The following is a 16757-nucleotide window of genomic DNA, read 5'->3' on the forward strand; positions in this document are numbered from 1 at the left end:
ATATGTTTCAGGAAGGAAGCATCTCAAAATCTGACTAAGATTAAGGGCATCTGTTCCTGCTATAGTTCCACTTTCGCTTCAACCAGTATGTGATATACATGTTTCCAAAGTGTGATGTTCTATATATTGGGGGGGGGGTATATTTTCTCTGGTATCCAGACAAGACATTGAACAGCCCTGAAGTTAACATGTGCAAGTCCTTTCTGATCCTCTTCCAACCTTTCTGATGTCAAGAAGAGAATCTCAGTTGGTTCCAGAAAGTCTTTAACAGTGTCCCAAGTTTGCCCTCTCCTTTTCATAAAGGGTGGCAGGTTCAGGCAGGATCTGAGGAAAATTTAATCGATTTCTTGTTGTTTGAAATATAGCACTGCCTCTATTTATGACAAGAGGTGGGCTTCTGTTCCTAGTAGTTACGAGTGTCCTTGTCAAGGAAAACAGTTTGTTCTCTCTCAACCTCTCTCCTTTTGACTCTCTCTCTTTCAACAAAATTTTACTTTTATACCACTGATTCACAGTAGTATATGCATGCCCGGCACATCTTCACCTCTCTGACTACGCCTCCCTCACCCCTCGCGAGTTCCAGGTCTTGCCCGCTCTGGTAACACTGGTTTTCAGAGCTGAAATTTGAGTCACTTTCGTCATGATTACATGAAGTTGTTGCTTTGATTACTTCTACTCCACATATGAGAAGAGCCACCGGTAACTGTCTTTCACTTTCTGATGTATTTCACTTAGTATAATTACCCCGAGTTCATTTAAAGAAAAATAGTAAGCAAACGTTAAGTTAAATCTTTATTTTATTTAAATAACAGTATGGCTACTTGTGGCGGTGGCAAACCACCACGGATCGCAGACACAAGTAGATCTGGGAACTGGGCCGCCCGCACGGGGTGGCCTTGGGGTCTGCAAGCCGGCAGTGCCTCACCTGGGACACGAGAGAGGGCTGGCAGCCCTCTGGCCGTGTCGGGGCAGGCGACCTGCACTCGTCTCGTTCCTCCCTTTGCAGTGACCCGTTCTTTCACGTTTATACACAACACTCAGGGTCCCCACGCCGCAGCGTTAGTGTGACCTCCATACCCGGGGGGGGGGGCTCTGTGAAGGGGGTCCCAAGCGCTGGGGAGAAGCTAGGGAGGCTGGGAGAAGACGCGGAGGAGGCCGTGGAGCAGAGACCTGCTGGCTTCTCAGCCTTGAACTTGTACCAGGGACTCAGGGGACGTGGAAGAGACCAGGGAGACACCCGCAAGAGATGAGGGCGAGAGCCGCTGGGAGGCGGACACGACAGCTGTGACCTTGACTGGTTCTGGACTCGGCGCTTTTCTTCCAGACTTGCCTGGCTCCTTCTGCCCATTTCCGGGGAGGGGGGGGCCCCACAGGGGTGTCTCATACTCATAGGAGCTTTCGGGGCTCAGCAGGCCCGCTGTAGGCCGACCCCACTTGGGGGGCGTTTACCCACAGGGGACGGTCACTTTGGATGCACTGGGGAACTCGGTCCTTTTTTTCTCTGCTCTGTATCTGCACATGAATCCACGGTGCTATCAAAGTTCTTTCACACTGACAGCTTGCTTTGTCTTTCTGTGGCGGATGGCAAAACTCATTTAGAGCGTACACGTTTGGGGTCCTGGGGTGTTCCTTAGTCCACACACTAACAACGAGGCTGCTGTGGGGATTAAATTATGGCGGGGCCCTGCAGAAGCAGCTGTGGAGGGGGTAGGGGGAGGTGAAACCCTGAACTTGAGAAAAGGCAGCTCTTGGGTTGGTTAGCAGAGAGCTTGATAAACAAAGCAGCCCATTCCCAGAAAACAAATAATGAAAGAAAAACGCCTCAGTGAGGCCTGTGTGGGCGGGTCCTCCCTTGGCAACCCCCCCGCCCCAGAAGGCAGCCAGGCACTCCCCCCCACAGGCAGGGACCTGGAGTGGGGACAGGAAAGGGCCTTGGGCAGGACCCTCGGTGGCATAGGCGGGAGGGGTGCAGGGAGGGGGAGAGCCCAGCTCCCCCTTTGCTCGGGGGGTGGCAGGGGTGTCTGACGGAGCCGTGGCCCAAAGCCACTGGCGAGGGACACAGATGATGGGCAAGGGGCTGGGCGTCGGCAGTGAGCGCGTGGGAACGAAGGCCTGTGAGCGCCGGGCCCTTCTGGGACAGGGTCAGTCATTTCTGCATCGTGAGAACCAGGACACGTTTGTGCCCACAGCACCTGCGGCTTGAGAGCCCACTCGAAAGAGACAAGGGACACGGGGACCGGTTTCCCCTTCGACTGAACATTCCTCTGCTTTAAATTTGTCCTTCTGCTGGCCCAGGGGCCAGCATGATGTGTGAGCTGGTCGAGCAAAGCAACTTTTTAAAGTAAAATAAATGACTTCAATGGATTGCTCTCCAAAGCGGCTTTTCATGTATTAAAACAACCGCGAAGCCATGCAAACCCATAGGAAGACAGAGAGGTTCAAAGAGATCAACTTCACAGAAAGGGAAACTCAGTTGTGTACAAATTCAAGCTCGTCCCTTCGAAGTTCCAGTTGCTGAAGTTTCCCCCCAACCCTCCTCGATACCTCAAGAACCTTTCCTATTTCGGTAAGGGGTCACCTCTCATCTGCTGGTCTCAAATCTCAAATCGGCTTCATCACCCTTCCCCAACCCCAAAGAATCCTCTCGGGGCTCAGGTGCGGAGTGCCCACAGACCCCTGCCTGGTCTGCGGGGCTGCGCTTCCTCCCGGCCAAACACATGGGCCCGGGCTGCGGGGCCGCCCCGCAGGGAACAAGCCCGTTCTTAAGCAGAAGGCCTTAAGCAGCATTTTTGCCTAGTGGGAACTCAGGTCACCGCCAGTCAACAGGATTTCGCCCTCAGGGGAGCAGCGACTGTTCACCCCTGGCGCTGGGCCTCTGGGGCGACTGTGGCCCACTCCTGCTGTGGAGGGATTTCTTTGTTTCAGCTCTAATTTTATGTGAACGAGTTTGCTGCCAAAGCAGCCGTGCCCTGTGTCAAAACAGCAGCAACAGATCTAAACGGACTTTTTCCTGAGCCTCACCAGGCTTCACGCTGAGCCCAACCACAGGGACGGCCTCTCCCAAGAGGGAAATTTTTTAATATAGTAAATAAACTTTCTCTCTTTCTCCAGGGTGTCGCTGTCGACAGGCCAAAGCGGATTTTCAAACCAAACAGCTCTGGAAAGTCCTTGCCAGCAACACATAATCCGCTCGCCAAGGGCCCTGGGCTGGCCTCAGGGGGCAACGGCTTTGCCCGACCCACCCTCCTGGATGCCGCCTTATTCGGGCCTGGCTGCACAAAGCCAATCAGAGCTCAAAATGAATTGGGATCATTCCTATTTAACCCCTCTCCTCCCTGAGTTTCCCCGTCTCAGGAGCAACCACTTGCCCCCTTTTGGCACTTGAAGGTGCTATTTACTTCTGTTTCAAAATCAGGATTTCCCCCTTCTATTTTAAGCTCAATTGAAACACCGTTGTCACTGTGACAGTGTAGTGAGTCACCCCAAACACCCGAGAGTGCCAACGATTGCTTATCTGACCATAAATCTGCAACTTATGGACGAGCAGGGCTGAAGGCAACAGCCCAGCCTGCTCCTGAGGCCGCTGCCAGGACTGGGGTCCCCTCCCGGGTGCCGGCTGGCTCCCTCCACGGGCTTGAGCTTCCTCCCAACATGGCGGCTGGAGTTCAAGCGAGGGCAGGAGAAGCTGCGGCTCCTTCGGGCCTGGCCCGTCATATAGGGCGCTACAGTGCGTTAGCACTCGCAGGGTTCGGCCACGTCAGGGAGGCAGGCTCCATTTCTATTAATTTACGAGGCAGTCAGTGAAGTAGCTTCGGTGAGGTGTACCTGAGAGCAGGAGCTGCGTGAGTTAACGGGCTCACCTTACTTGCCCCACACACGGGGATCACAGGTCAGGAAGAGCCCTGCCCTCAGGGCTGCCCTCTGCCTTCGCCCAGAACAGCTAGGATCCGCCCTGCGCCCGTCAGAAGCGCGCAGGCGCACACCGCAGGCCTGACATCCCGCCAGCCCGCCGCACTGGGCCCTGGCGAGCACCTTCCCGAGCCGCTGTTCTTCGCTGCGCCACTTCCACGGCTGTGCCACTTCCGGCCGCGGCACCGAAGCTCGGCCACGCAGTGCCTCTGTGCCTGACTCACTCCACTGGCCACAAAGTCCTCCAGGCTGGCCCGTCGCCGCAGGGTTCCGTCCTTCCTGAGGGGGCCATTTCGAGGGCGCCAGTGCGGCACCCGCGGGGGCGCTTGCGCCGTTCGCACACCGTTGAAGCTTCCCACAGGGGCCAAGTCACCTTGCTGTGACCCCACCGTGGCCCCAGGCCCGCTGAGTGCCCAGCAGCACCGCTCAAGGCTCGCTCTCGTTCACGGGACGAAGTGGCTACTGGCTTTCCTCCAGAAGGCCACTGCTCCAACCCTGTGAGGAACGTCCTCCGGCCGCCTGAGAGGCCAGTGGGCCTGCGCCCCCGCCAGGCGCCTCCTTGCGGCTCACCCGACCCCAGCGCTCTGCCTCGGTCCCCAGCCCGCGCCTCCTGCCCAGCCAGCCCGAGGAGCGCCCCAGACGCTCCTGCTGCCGCAGGCCGCTGCCGCAGCCCACACGCGGCCCCTCAGCACCAGTCCTCCTGCCTCAGCTTTCCGGTCCCTGGCGGCGCCACGTGAGGAACGCCAGGCCCCGAGCTCACTCCCAGGGGCGCTGGCAGATGCCCCTGCCTGTGGCTGCGTGCAGCACAGGAATCTGGTCAAGACAGGGCCCTGGCTACAGGCCCTCGGTGGCTCCGCACTGACGCCCAGACCCACATGCAGAACCCCTGCTTGCAGAGAGGTTCTGGGGGCTGCCAGGGTCCCCCAGCCTCTGCTTGCAGCCCCCCTACGCGCCGATCCTCCTGACCGCCAACCTACCCACTGGGTGTAAGTCAGGTTCCTCAGGCCTCAGGCCCACTGTCCGCACCTCCTAGGCTGGTCCTTCCCTCCCAGCAGGGGGCTCTCCAGCAGGCAGCTCTGCCTCAGGCTCGTGCCCACTGGTATTGCTGGTGTCTGGCCTCCTGCCCCCCCGGCACCCCAGACCCGGAAAGCAGGGTCTTGTCCGGGGCCCCGGACTTCGGCCTGTTGCGTCTGCAGGCGCTCTGGGGCGCACAGGGAGTGAAGGAGTCGATGTTTTGGTTCACGTCACCATTCTCAACAGTGCCCTCAGCACGAGGCCATGGACACATGGCACGTGAGTGCAGTGTTTGCTGGTGTGGTCACTGGCTGCCGGCCACACAGCAGTGGCAGGGGGCAGTGCATGGCCCCAGTGGTATCCTGCTGTGTGACGCGGCCTTCCACTCCTGTCTGTTGCCGGGCTGCGCTGCTGTGGCCCCACGGCTTGGGGGCGCACTGGGGTGAGGCCAGCCTCTGCCTTCCAAGCAAACCGATGTCTGGGATGTCTGCAGGGTCACGCCTCTCGTGCCAGGGGCTCCTGCTGCTGAGAGGGTGCACCCATACCCCAGCTCCTCACAGGGCCACTCGCCCGAGGCTCTGCTCTGCCCTCGGTCCCCAGGCTGTGGGAGGCACCGGGGGACAGCACCAGAGGGTGGGTCGGCCCTCCTCAGGGGTGTGGCAGCTGCAGGGCAGGGGACAGGGTTGCAAAGTCTGTCTCACCCTTGGGGCTGTCAGGACGTCTGGGCCGGGAGATACCCAGAGACTTCCTCCTCACCCAGATGTCTAACCACCAGATCCTCACCCTCTCCCCTTCCAGAAAGTCTCTGGGGACAGGCACAGAGAGTGGACAGTGGTCTCTGGACACCTCAGAGCTGGCAAGGTGGATGGCTCGAAGTGGGTGAGGTGGCGTTGGAGGAGAGGGGGCCGGTCTGCCTTTTGCTCCCCTGGCACCCAGCCCAGTGCCAGGCAGACTGTGCCAACCGCCCCAGGCCAGCTTTTCCCCTGAGGGAACTTCACCGAGGCCCAGGAAGCAACATGGGAGAACCTGGCCCTGAGTGGCTCCTGAGTGGGGCGGAAGGCCCAGGCTGGACTGGATGGGCGGGGAGGGGAGCTGCCCGGCGGCCCCTCTGTCCATGGGCCCCAACGCTCAGGTCTAAGGGCAGGCGACTGGGCTGGGACCTCCCAGCACCATGTCCCTGCAGCTGCTCGCCCCACGGCTCCGCCAGGTCACGGACGGGAGGGAGTGAGGTGCTCACTCATACCAAGGGGTGCAGATAAGGCCGCTCGGAGCACTGCCACGGGACCCAGGTGCCAGGGAGCAGAGCGAAGTGGGGGCGGGGGCGGGCAGTGCCGAGGCAGGTGGCAGGAGCGTGCCGTCCTGCCCGCTAATCACTCTTCTAATCGGCCAGAAATTACTCTTCCAATCGGTCAGAACGGGCGCTGGCGGCCAGATCTGTAAGAAGCCGGAAGTCTTCAGAGGGTGTGACCCAGTGGGCTGCGGGTGGGGCGGGCCAGGCCCCTTGCCCTGGGTCCAAGGGGCGCCCGCCACCCAGCCTCCCGCCAGGCCACACACCAGGCAGCGCTTCACACTTGATTTTACTCCATGACACTGATTCGCTGAGACCCCGAGTCTCCTGGGCAGGGTTCGACGGTAGGTGGCCTGCACAGGCGGGACTGTCCTACGGGGCCTGGATCGCTCTGCTCTGGCCAGCGCTGGCCATGCCTCGGCCTTCCCTCCAGCCTCTCCCACCCCACTCCAGTTCGTTTAAAAACTGCTGCAAAAATAAAATAGAATGAAAAAATTAAACAAAACCCTGAGTTGTTAAAATCCAAATTAAAAACCCCCTTTGGTGTCAAAAGGTCCTATTCCTAAAAGCCAGGCCAGGTGAGTGGTGGGCGCGGCCGCCGGTGGCCCCCAGTTCACGCCGCGTCCCGCAGGCCCTCGGCGCCCGGCCGCTTCAGGATGGCGCTGTACTTGAGCGCGGTGGCCTCGGCCTGCAGCACCACCTCCACCAGGCTGAAGATGGCGATGACCTGTGGCAGACAGACCCTGGCGGTGACGCGGGCAGTGCCGGCGGGGGCAGGGGCCCCCGGGGGCGGGGTGGGTGGGCATGTGGGGTAAAGCCCAGCCACATCCGGGGCACCAGCGCCGCCTGCCTCCCGAGGCTTCTGTCTGGTCTCCGAGGGGCCCAGCTGCCCTAGCACGGAGCTCTTGGTGGGAGGGCGAGAAGTCAGGCCCGGGGGTGGCGCCCGCTGTCACCAAGGATCACTTCCCAGGAACACACAGGGCCCAGGGCCGGCCTCGTGGTGCCAGGTGAAAACGGGGGCATAGAATTTCTCTGGTAGGAGGCCCATGGCGTTCATCAGACTCTCCGAAGGACTCCGAAGGACAAAGGCCCCCAGAGGCTGTCCTTCAGGAAGGACAGGTGGTACCAGCAAGCGAAGGCCCAAAGGAAGTGGGTGGGCGAGGGGCGGCCGGACTGGCTTGCAGATCCTGGAGGTGAGGGCTGGGGGGCACCAGGAGGGACGGCATGTGGAGCACACCCCAGGAGGCAGAGGAGGGCTCCCCAGAAGCTGGCGTACTAGGGACCACAGGGTGACCTGGACCAACTGCCCTAACCCCGGTTCTGACCTGTTGCACGGGCTCCTGTTCCAGCTCGTCAGGTTCCCAGACCAGGGTGAGCTCCGGCTTCTTGCCCACTCGCTGGAAGTGGTGGGACCGCAGGGGCAGGGCCTGGGGAGCACACAGCTGCGCTCAGGCCCAAGTCCGGCCCCCGCCGAGGCCCCTGCTTGGAGGCCTGCCTGCTCCCATCTGAGAGGCCGAAAGGACAGTCCCTGTCGGTCCACCCGGCTCTGGCTGCTGGCCCTTCAAAGGGGGCCCTGCCCATCCGGGTCTTTGGCCTCTGGCCAGCTTCACAGAGGCCCAGGGGGCGTGGAGGAATGGGCAGGGAGCATGCAGGCTGCTGGCCCCTGGCGCTGGGAAGGGCTGCAGGCTGAGGGCCAGGTCCCTGCAGATAGGCCTCCTCCAGCAGCCCTACCCGGTCAGGGCTGCACTCCCCACAGTGCTGTGGATGTTGGGAACTCTGGAGCCAGGGGCAGCGGGAGACGGTGACGTGCTGAGTACAAGGTGAAGGTGACCCTCACTGGCAGCAGCACCAAGCGCCCTCGGGAAGAGACCTGAACGCAGAGTGCAAAGGAGGGCACCACGGTGAGGGCGCCGCCCCCCGCCCCCCTGGCAGCCGAGCGCGCAGAGGGCGTCAGGAGACCTCGCCCCTCTCCTCCCCCACATGCCTAAAGTACAAATGCTCCCGAAGTCCTCAAACACGGCCATCCTGCACTGGTGGGGGGGGGGGCTCCCCAGGGTGTGCCAGCAGGTGGGCGCGGTCCTGGGCCCAGGGAGGGACTCCACACCCATGGCACCAGGGCCAGCAGCACAGCTGTAGTGTGGGCAGTGTCTGTGGACTCCGGGCCCGAGTGTCCAGGGCTGTCCCTGGGGCAGGCTCCAGAACAGGCGTCTGTTGGGGCGGGTGGGACAGGGCCCAGGTCCGCACGGCCGCTGGAGGCCTGGGGCCCACCCCGCGGGGAGCCCGGGCCAGCACTCACGTTGCAGTAGACCCGCTTCTGCACCCCGTAGCGCAGCACCAGCACGTCGAAGGCCTGGTTCAGGACGCCCAGCACCATGGCTTCCGACTCCAGGGGCCCGCTCTCCTGCGGGAAGGCGCGTCAGCGGCTGGCCGGGCCACGGCTGCCTCCAAGGCCCGCCCCGAGGCTGCGGCCCTGCGGCTCCCGTGAGCAGGGGCCCAGGAAGGGAGGGAGCGTGGGGGAGACGCCGGGCAGCCGGCCTCACCTTGACCAGGACGGCAAAGAAGAGGCCGGTGCTGAGCTCCTGCACGCGCTTGGAGGCCATGCGGCGGTCGTTGCAGTGGTCAGCCTGCTTCTGCAGGGCGTGGGGCTCCATGTCCGGCAGCTCCCTGTAGCCTGGGGAGAGGGTGGTTGGGGAGCTGCTCGCTCGTGGCGGTGTGCGCAGATCGAGCTGGGTGAAGGGCAGCATGGTGCCGTGCCCACGGAGCAGGGCCCCCCGCGGCCCACGGAGCAGGGCCCCCCGCGGCCCGCCGAGCAGGGGAAGTCGCAGCCGGCCCTCCCGCCCTGCGGGGTTTTGCTGGCGCCTGATGGCAGCTTCCCACCACCTGCTCGGCAGCGGCTCCGTGCTCAAGCTCCCCACACTCCTGCTGTTCACCCCAGGGTCTCAGTCACCCGCCCTGGGGCAGGCAGCTCTCAGCCGGGCTCAGGCCTGCGCCGCCTGCCGCCTGGGCCCCTTACCCAGCGCGGTGGCCAGGAGGCGGTGCACCACGACGTCGGCGAAGCGGCGGATGGGCGAGGTGAAGTGCGTGTAGAGCGGGACGTTGAGGGCGTAGTGCTGGAACTGGGCCTGGTCCCGCAGCATCCCCGAGCAGAAGTACAGGGCCATCTGCGGGCAATGGGCTCTCAGACCCCGGCCAGGCTGTGTGGCCCAGGCCGTGGGCAGCCGAGCAAAGTGGGCCTCAATGGTCAGGGGTCACTGCGTCAGGAGACCTGGGGGGCGGTCACTCTGCGTCAGGAGACCTGGGGGGCGGTCACTGTGTCAGGAGACCTGGGGGGCGGTCACTGTGTCAGGAGACCTGGGGGGCGGTCACTCTGCGTCAGGAAACCTGGGGGGTGGCCCTGCACCGGCCCTCTCCTGCTGAAGGCAAGTGCCGGCCACGCCCTGGGTTACCACACCCTAGTGGTGGCCGCAGGGAGAACAGGCCAGGCAGTCCTGAAAGGGCCAGACTGTCCAGCCCAGGACAGGAGTGGCAGGGACCCCCGGGATGCAGCACAGCCCTCAGGCCCGAGGGGCTGGCCACCCAAGCCCTCTGGGAAGGGAGGGTGGACTGGGTGCTGAAGCCAGAGCCCCCACCGCTGTCCCTGCTGAGGGGCAGCTCCTCAGGATGGGCGGGCGTGAGGAAGCCCGTGTCCGAGGGAGGCCAGCAGGGGCCAAGGCAGCAGCAGGACGCCGGGGGGACGCAGCCCCCCCACCCCCCAGTAGCCCCGGTCGTCTATGGTGTGGCTGACGTCCTCTTCCGGCCCCGCGCAGCCATCCTGCCCCCAGCGTGTCTGCGCCCAAGCGCTCCACCTTGGCACCCCGGCCAGATGTGGGGGCCGAGGTGGGGGGCCAGGCCTCCGCCCTTCCGGTCCCTCGCAACTTATCCTAGTGTCAAGACCCAAAGCGAGCTCGGAAGGCCCACCTGCTGGGCAGACGTTACGAAAGGGTGCAGGATGACACCCCGAGCCCCCGCAGGCCGCTGCCCCGGGATTCCGGGCCACAGTCCCGAGGCTGCTGGCCTGAGCCCCCCGGCCGCCCGGGGTGGGCAAGCAGGCAGCGGGTGCTGGAGGCCAGAGCCACGCCCCGTGCAGGCCCCCGGGCTCCGCCACACTCCTTCAGGCCTTCAGGCCAAACAGACAGCGGCTCTGGTTACTCCGGAATCCGGGGCACAGCTGGGGGTGAGCTGCTGGGCTCCCCAACTCCGTGTCTCTTCCAGCACCCGCTGGGCCCTGGCTATGTCGGGGGCAAGTGGCTGGGGAGGCGGGAGCAGCGGGCGCTCGCCGTGTTCGGGCTCAGCCCTCAGCGGAGGCCTAGCTCCCAGATGGCGGGGTGAGGCGGGGCGGCGGGCCTGGTCCCTTCCTGGCTGGAAGCACCCTGGGAGGCTCTGGCGGGGCGCTGGTTTCCCCATGACCGGGTTCTGCATCAGCAGTTTGTCCAGGCTTCTGTGCTCACCGCTGCCGCCGCGCCCCGCCCGGCCCTGCCCTGACCTCCCGATCTCCCGGCAGACTCTTGGGTCACTTCCTGCCAGGTCCTGGGTGATTCAGGCTCCTTTCTGTGGGGCTCCAGGGCTAGCCTGGCCGTGGGGGTGGAGGCCTTCCAGATGGGGGTGAGGGAGCCGGACCTCTGGCTCTCTTGCACGGCCAGAGCAGCTCCTGGGCTCCCGGGGCCCTTTTCCTGCCCGGCAGCGGGTGAGAGGGGACTTCTCAGCCTGGGTGCACAGGCCATGGTGGTGGCTGGGCAGTGCTTGCTGGCCGGACACACTCTCCTCCTGGGGTGACCAACGGACCTCAGGCCTTCCCGGCCTCCCCCGGCGAGTCTGGTCTATGGGGACCGGCCTGAAGGCCTGCGTCACGCCCTGTGGCGCACCCTGGATTCTGCCAGACAACCAAGCCCAGAGGCCACGCAGGGGCTACCTGGCCTAGGGTCCCCCCACCGCTCCTTACCTGCATGGGCCGGGAGCACATGCTGGTGAGCACCTCCTTCCGGGCCAGCGAGTACTTGTCGTCGCCGAAGGTTTCGGTCAGGCTTTTCTGGAAGCACACCACACGAGGCCAGATGCCACCCACCCACTCCTCCAGACAGACCGCGGCCGGCCTGGGCCCTGCGCTGGGCCTCCCTGGGGGCCCTGGCTCTGGGCTCGGTCCTCGAGGCCAAGCTTGCTGGTCTGGCTTTCTGTCCAGCCTGGGCACCCACCCCCCACCAAGGCTGGGGACACAGCGGGATCCCCCTATGGGATCAGCGCAACGGTCACGGGATCCTGGGCCCAGGACGTCAAGCACCCAGTAGCGAGCACTTGACCTTGACACCACAAAGACAGGAGACGCTCTCAGGCTCCTGGTGACCCCAGCTGACAGCCGCTGGGTCGGGCCCGGCCCTTCCTGGCCCAGGGATCCCTGCCCTGGCTGATGGGCCCCGGGAGACCCCACCGCTGGGAACTGGACCTGGGGAGGGGCCCGGAGGCCTCTGCACCCACTTTCAGCTCTTCCTTCTCTTCACTCACATTGAGAGCCCCAGCAGAGCTGAAGTCCACGGGCAGCCCCATCTGGCTGCAGAACTCCATCAGGTCATGGAGCATCTTGGTCTGCGGCGGGGGGTGCCGGCGCAGCAGGGCCCGCTCGGGGAAGGCGCGGTGGATCTTGTGGGCCACGGCCATGTTTGCCAGGAGCATGAACTCCTCCACGAGCCTGCGGGCAGGGCGCTGGGTCAGGACACAACTGTGGCCTTGACTTGCCTTCTCCCTCCCCCTCCCCCTCCGGTCTCCTCCTGAGGGGGCTCCTGTCTGACTGACCCCCACTGGAACCCACAACATGGCCCTCTGCGGAACGAGGCTTCCCACACACCCAGGCAGCTCCAGCACGAGGCCACCGCCCGGGGCCTGCCACGACGGACAGGCTCCCTGGCCCTGGTGGGCCGCCTCCCGCTCCTGGTGGTGGGGGTGCGCCTGAGCAGGAGCCCCAGAGCACAGGGGGCATCGCCCCTGCGGAGTTAAGACTGGCTGCCAGTGAGCTAACAGAACAAGAAACACAAATGCAAAGGCAAAAACACCCAGGGCGGGGGCGGGGCTGGGGAAAGTGTGCCCTGTTGGGGAATCAGGCACAGTGGGGAGCCCGAGGTCGGCACCCCAACCTGGCCCTGGGGCAGGAAGTCCCCAGTTGCTCCCCGTGTTCTCGAGGACAAGTGGGACTCCCCTGGGTGCAACCCAGCGCCTTCTCCCTGCCCAGCGCTTAGGGGAGACTTTCTCTGCCTTTAGCCTGAACCCCCAGGCTGCATCTCAGGAGGAGAGGTGGGGCGACCCCTCTGGCAGGCCTGTGGGTACCCCGGCAGACTTAAGAAAAGCAGTCAGTGAGGAGGAGAGAGGGAGGCGGGCAGAGCCCCCCAATACCGCCAGGCTGCTCGGAGGGGAATTGTGCCCCCCAGAAGCCCTCTCTGCATGCAAGAATGGCTGCGGAAATGGCCCAGGGGCGCCCAGGTGGGCCCAGGGCCGGGCTGAAGAGGCCCCAGCACTGGGGATCTGGGCCTTCTCCAGGCAGAAGCCTGAGTGGGGGCGGAGCCCCCTGACTCCCCACTGGGTTGCACCATGGCTCTTAAGTGGCCCCAGTCTGTCCTTGCACGGTCACCCCTTCCCCAATATCCCGAATGCAAATGCTGGACCCCAACCCACAGCCTGCAGAGCGGTCTGCTCCCACAGGACTCCTGACCCCCCTTTCTCAAATGCGCAGGGAACTGGACAACGCCAACAGCTGCTCACAGGGCGGCAAGCGGGGACCCATCTGTGTCAGCTGTCACAGGCCTGGAGGCTCGGAGGGAGGTGCGTCCTGACACCCACCCCCTGCTGGCAGAGGCCTCCCCCAGGGCCTGGGGTTTGCAGCCCAGCTGCTCAGGCCTCCCCCTCCCTCCCCACACCCTTCCCGCCCGGCCTCTTGCCGGCAAGGCCTGGCAGCTCGGGCCGCCCTGTCCAGCCCGAGACCGTTCAGGTCGCTTCCCGCTCGCGGCTCATCGTCAGGTCTTGTCAACCGAGGGGGGCGTCTGATCCGCTCTACCAGCTGCTGGCGGGCTGACGCCTCAGCCCTCGCCCGCTCACTCACTAACAGACATTACTGTGTGCGGGGCCCGGGTGCCTCCCGCAGCGTGGACACGCCTCGCCCAGTGCCACCCGCCTGCTACCCGGAGCCCACAGGACCCAGCCCAGCCCAGGCCTGGGTGACGAGGGCACCCCTGTAGCCTAGGGGTGCACCCGGGCTGTGGGTTGCTGCTGAGGCCAGCAGGGGGCAGCATGGCCCCGCAGCCCGTTGTGGGAGGCTGTGGGCTCCGGGGAGCTGCAGGGAGCAGGGCTGGGCGCAGGCAGGCCAGACTGCCCACCCCTTGGGGAACGGGACCCTGCGTGGGGGCCTCCTGGCAGAGCCGTGCCAAGGCCGTTCCCGTTCTCAAGGGGCTTCTCCTGCTGGCTTCTCCTGGCCTCAAACAGGGTCAGAGGAAGAACGCGAAGCGCCGAGGCCGGGCGCCCCGAGCTGGCAGAACCCAGCCTCCGCCTCAGCGGCTCCCTGGGCCCGCGGCCCCGTCTCCCGCGGCTGCTGGGGAAGGCACGCGAGCTCCGCTGACCTCGAGAATGGCGCTCGGCTGTGGTCGACCCGGGCCGGCCCGGGTGCCTCTGAGCGGCTCCTGCCCTCCAGGGCCTCTGGCTCACAACAGGGGTGGGAGTTAGGACAGGGGCCCACGACGGCCGGGGCTGTCGAGCATTCAGCCCGGGAAAACGACCAGGCCGCCAGACGGGGAGCTGGACCCTGGGCGCCCGAGCAGCTCACCAGCGTCCTAGGGGCACTGCCCCACAGACCTATGGCCCTTCTCATCCCGGCAGGTGAGCGGAGGGGTCAGCAGAACCTGGGACTGGACAAGGTGTGAGCAGAAGATGGTGGCGAGGGGCGGAGAGCGGACAGGTGTGCGCCCGGGAGCTCAGGAACAGAAAGGTCAAGCACGAAGTGACCAGCGGCCAGGCCCCTCTGAGCCCAGGACTCACCAACAGACACGGGCCAGGCGCCACGGGAAGGGGGGAGACCCCTTTCCCCGCAGCCTCGCCTCCAGCCCCACCGGTCAATTCCCACACAGACCAGCAGGGGGCGCCCAGCACCTTCGCTGCGGGCTCTGGGACGTGGCAGAGCGCTTCTGGAAGGAAAGCGCCCTGGTTTATCCGTGGCTGCTGCCCACCGTCCAGGTGTCTGGGCTCCAAGCAAGGCTTTGCCAAGGCCAGCTATGGCCAGGAGCCCCCGAGTCAGGGAGCGGCACCGACGTTTCGAGGGGCCAGGAGCCCCCCAGTCAGGGAGCGGCACCGACGTTTCGAGGGGACGCAGAGTGTTAGAAGAGCCGCTGACTTTGAGGGGTGCATGCCCAGCCCAGCAGCCAGACTGCAGGGGGTGCCACGACCTGCTCCGGGTGGCTAGGATGCACCTCCCGTGGGCAACGCACAGGGCCTGGCGACCTGGGTGGGCGAGTCCTGCACATACCCGAACCTCAGACCTTGCGCCCTAACTGGGTACCTGCCCACGTCATTCCCCACCCCCTCCCTTGCCGCCCCCCCCAGCGTAGCCCTGGCATGAGCTCACTCAGCCCCGTGGAGAAGGGGGCCGGGGTGGGGGTGGGGCAGTCAGCAATGGCCTGACTGAGGCTCCCAAAAGGGGCTCAGAACTGGCTGCCAGCCGGGGTCACCTTCAAGAAGTGCAAGCCAAGCCCAGAGATGGGGCTGTGGTCCCAGGCCTGACATCTGCCGAGCAGCTGCCAGCGCCCCTGCGGCCCCGACTCTGGAGGTCGCGCGGGCTGGGCCGTGCCGGGCAGATGCCTGGCCAGTGAGGGCCGGCCCTTCTGCACTCCTGGCAGCGCGGGCTGGGCCTGGCTGCCAGGTGCTGCGGGCAGGCCACGGCCAGGTGAGGGGCCTCCACCCCAGCACACGCTCCGGCCGCCTTGGCCTGGAATGGCGTCTCCCACAGCGCTTTAATGCTACTGGAAGAAAAAGGTTGGCGTGTGTGAAATGCCGGGAGTCTGAGTGGATCCTGCCAGGCTCTTGGGAGCACACCTGTCTGCGAGGCTGCTGGAGGGCAGCGTCTGGGGCAGGCGTGGCCACCTGTCTCGGAGGAACTGTCCCTGCCCACCGCACCGGGAAGGCGGAGCCTGGCTGGGAGGGAGGGGCGGGGGTGCCTGCCGCCTGGAAGTCCTTCCCGCGGGGCTGCGGTGCCCTGGGCGTCATGTCTCCTGACCAAGCATCGTGGCTCCTGACTGCACCTGCGAGCTTCACGGGCACCGGCGGGGCCACCCGGAGAGACCAGCAGCTGCCCGGCAGCCTGACCCAGCTACTCACCAGCCAGAGACGCTTTGGAACCGCTCTGATTGCTGTTATTTACCTGAAATACGGGGGTGCAGTGTACAAGGGTCCCCGGCGAACCCCCGGTGCTAGGACACCGGCGTGGCCACGGCCGCCGTGGCGCCTTGGCCGGACGTGGCTGGCAGGCCCGCCGCGCCCCGCACCCCGGCCGGGGATCCTGCTTCTGCTCAGCGACACGGTTCCCGTCACACCAAGGCGGCGCATTCTCTCCCGACAAACCTGGCCACACCCCCTCCGGCCTCAAGCCAGCCAGCAGCTGCCACCTCGGTCCAGAGAGGCCTGCAGCTGAGTGGCCGTCACTGCCCTGCTCTGCCCTTCGCTGCTCCCTCAGCCCGGGACGCTGCCCGCTGCCCAGAGTGTGGCTTCCACCTGGCTCTCCCCTGGGGAGGCACGGGAGCGCCCTCGGAGCCTGCCGGACCACACTGCCCCGACCGCCTCCAGGATGCGGGCCGCACGGCCCTCACCGCGACCCGGGGCAGGCTCTGCAGCGTGGACACCAGCGCCCGCGCAGAGGGACGGCGTCCAGGGCGGCCCTCTCGGGAGCCGGGAGGCCTGGGCTCCTGCGCCCGGGCCCACTGCTGCCGGGCACATGGCTCCCACCCTACTGCTGGCTGCAGGGTTGGTGCCTCGAGCGGAGTCTAGGGAAAGCGCTGACCGCGCTGACCCCCAACAAGGAGGAGAGCACGGCTGGGGGCTCCTGCTCCCCCCACGCCCAGCTCTCTGTGCACGGCTGGCTACGGGCAGGTGGGCTGACTCCAGCACGACCCTCAGCCGCCCACAGCCGTGCTCTCCTCCCGTGCTCCTGGCCACCTCGAGGCTCTTCTGAGCTGCTGCTGTGGCCTAACTCGGCGCCAGGGGCTGGGGTGCAGAGGCACCCGCTGAGGCCTCGGCTCAGCCTCCACCAGCCCGGTGACTGAGTCTCCAGGGAAGCCTGAGGTGCAGAGAGGAAAGCTGATCAGCCCCAGACCCAGGACTCCCCAAACAGCAGGGGCTCAGGACGAGGCCTGTGGACGCCCCGCGGTCTCCAAGGGTCCGGCACTGCTGCCAGCGGGGAGCTTGCCCTGCCTCCAGGAGCCCCGCGAGGGCAGCACGTGCTCGGCGGGGAGGGGCGGAGGCCACCGGGCACCGGGCGTGCTTTTCG

At 65.2% G+C, this 16757-nt stretch overlaps 1 protein-coding gene across 2 annotated transcripts in view; it reads right to left on the reverse strand.

Moving 5' to 3' along the window:
- Positions 1 to 6306: 6306 nt before the first annotated feature.
- Positions 6307 to 16757, reverse strand: part of DIS3L2 (DIS3 like 3'-5' exoribonuclease 2) — a 254468-nt gene continuing 244017 nt past the window's right edge. Inside the window, exons 15-22 of one of the 2 annotated variants that reach the window (XR_001145689.1) lie at positions 11747 to 11930; positions 11190 to 11276; positions 9225 to 9372; positions 8752 to 8882; positions 8508 to 8612; positions 7537 to 7638; positions 6478 to 6938; positions 6312 to 6357 (exon numbers count right to left, since the gene is read on the reverse strand). Coding sequence is in view for 1 of the 2 variants with exons in the window: in XM_012728140.1 (XP_012583594.1) it covers positions 6825 to 6938; positions 7537 to 7638; positions 8508 to 8612; positions 8752 to 8882; positions 9225 to 9372; positions 11190 to 11276; positions 11747 to 11930 (871 nt within the window). In the remaining variant the exon portion in view is untranslated. Of the gene's footprint in view, positions 6939 to 7536; positions 7639 to 8507; positions 8613 to 8751; positions 8883 to 9224; positions 9373 to 11189; positions 11277 to 11746; positions 11931 to 16757 lie in introns of both variants that reach the window. The other variant, XM_012728140.1, reaches the window with a different exon arrangement.

This window comes from Condylura cristata, unplaced genomic scaffold (assembly GCF_000260355.1).
Source record: "Condylura cristata isolate star-nosed mole 26May11 unplaced genomic scaffold, ConCri1.0 scaffold00002, whole genome shotgun sequence".
Lineage (NCBI taxonomy): Eukaryota > Metazoa > Chordata > Mammalia > Eulipotyphla > Talpidae > Condylura > Condylura cristata.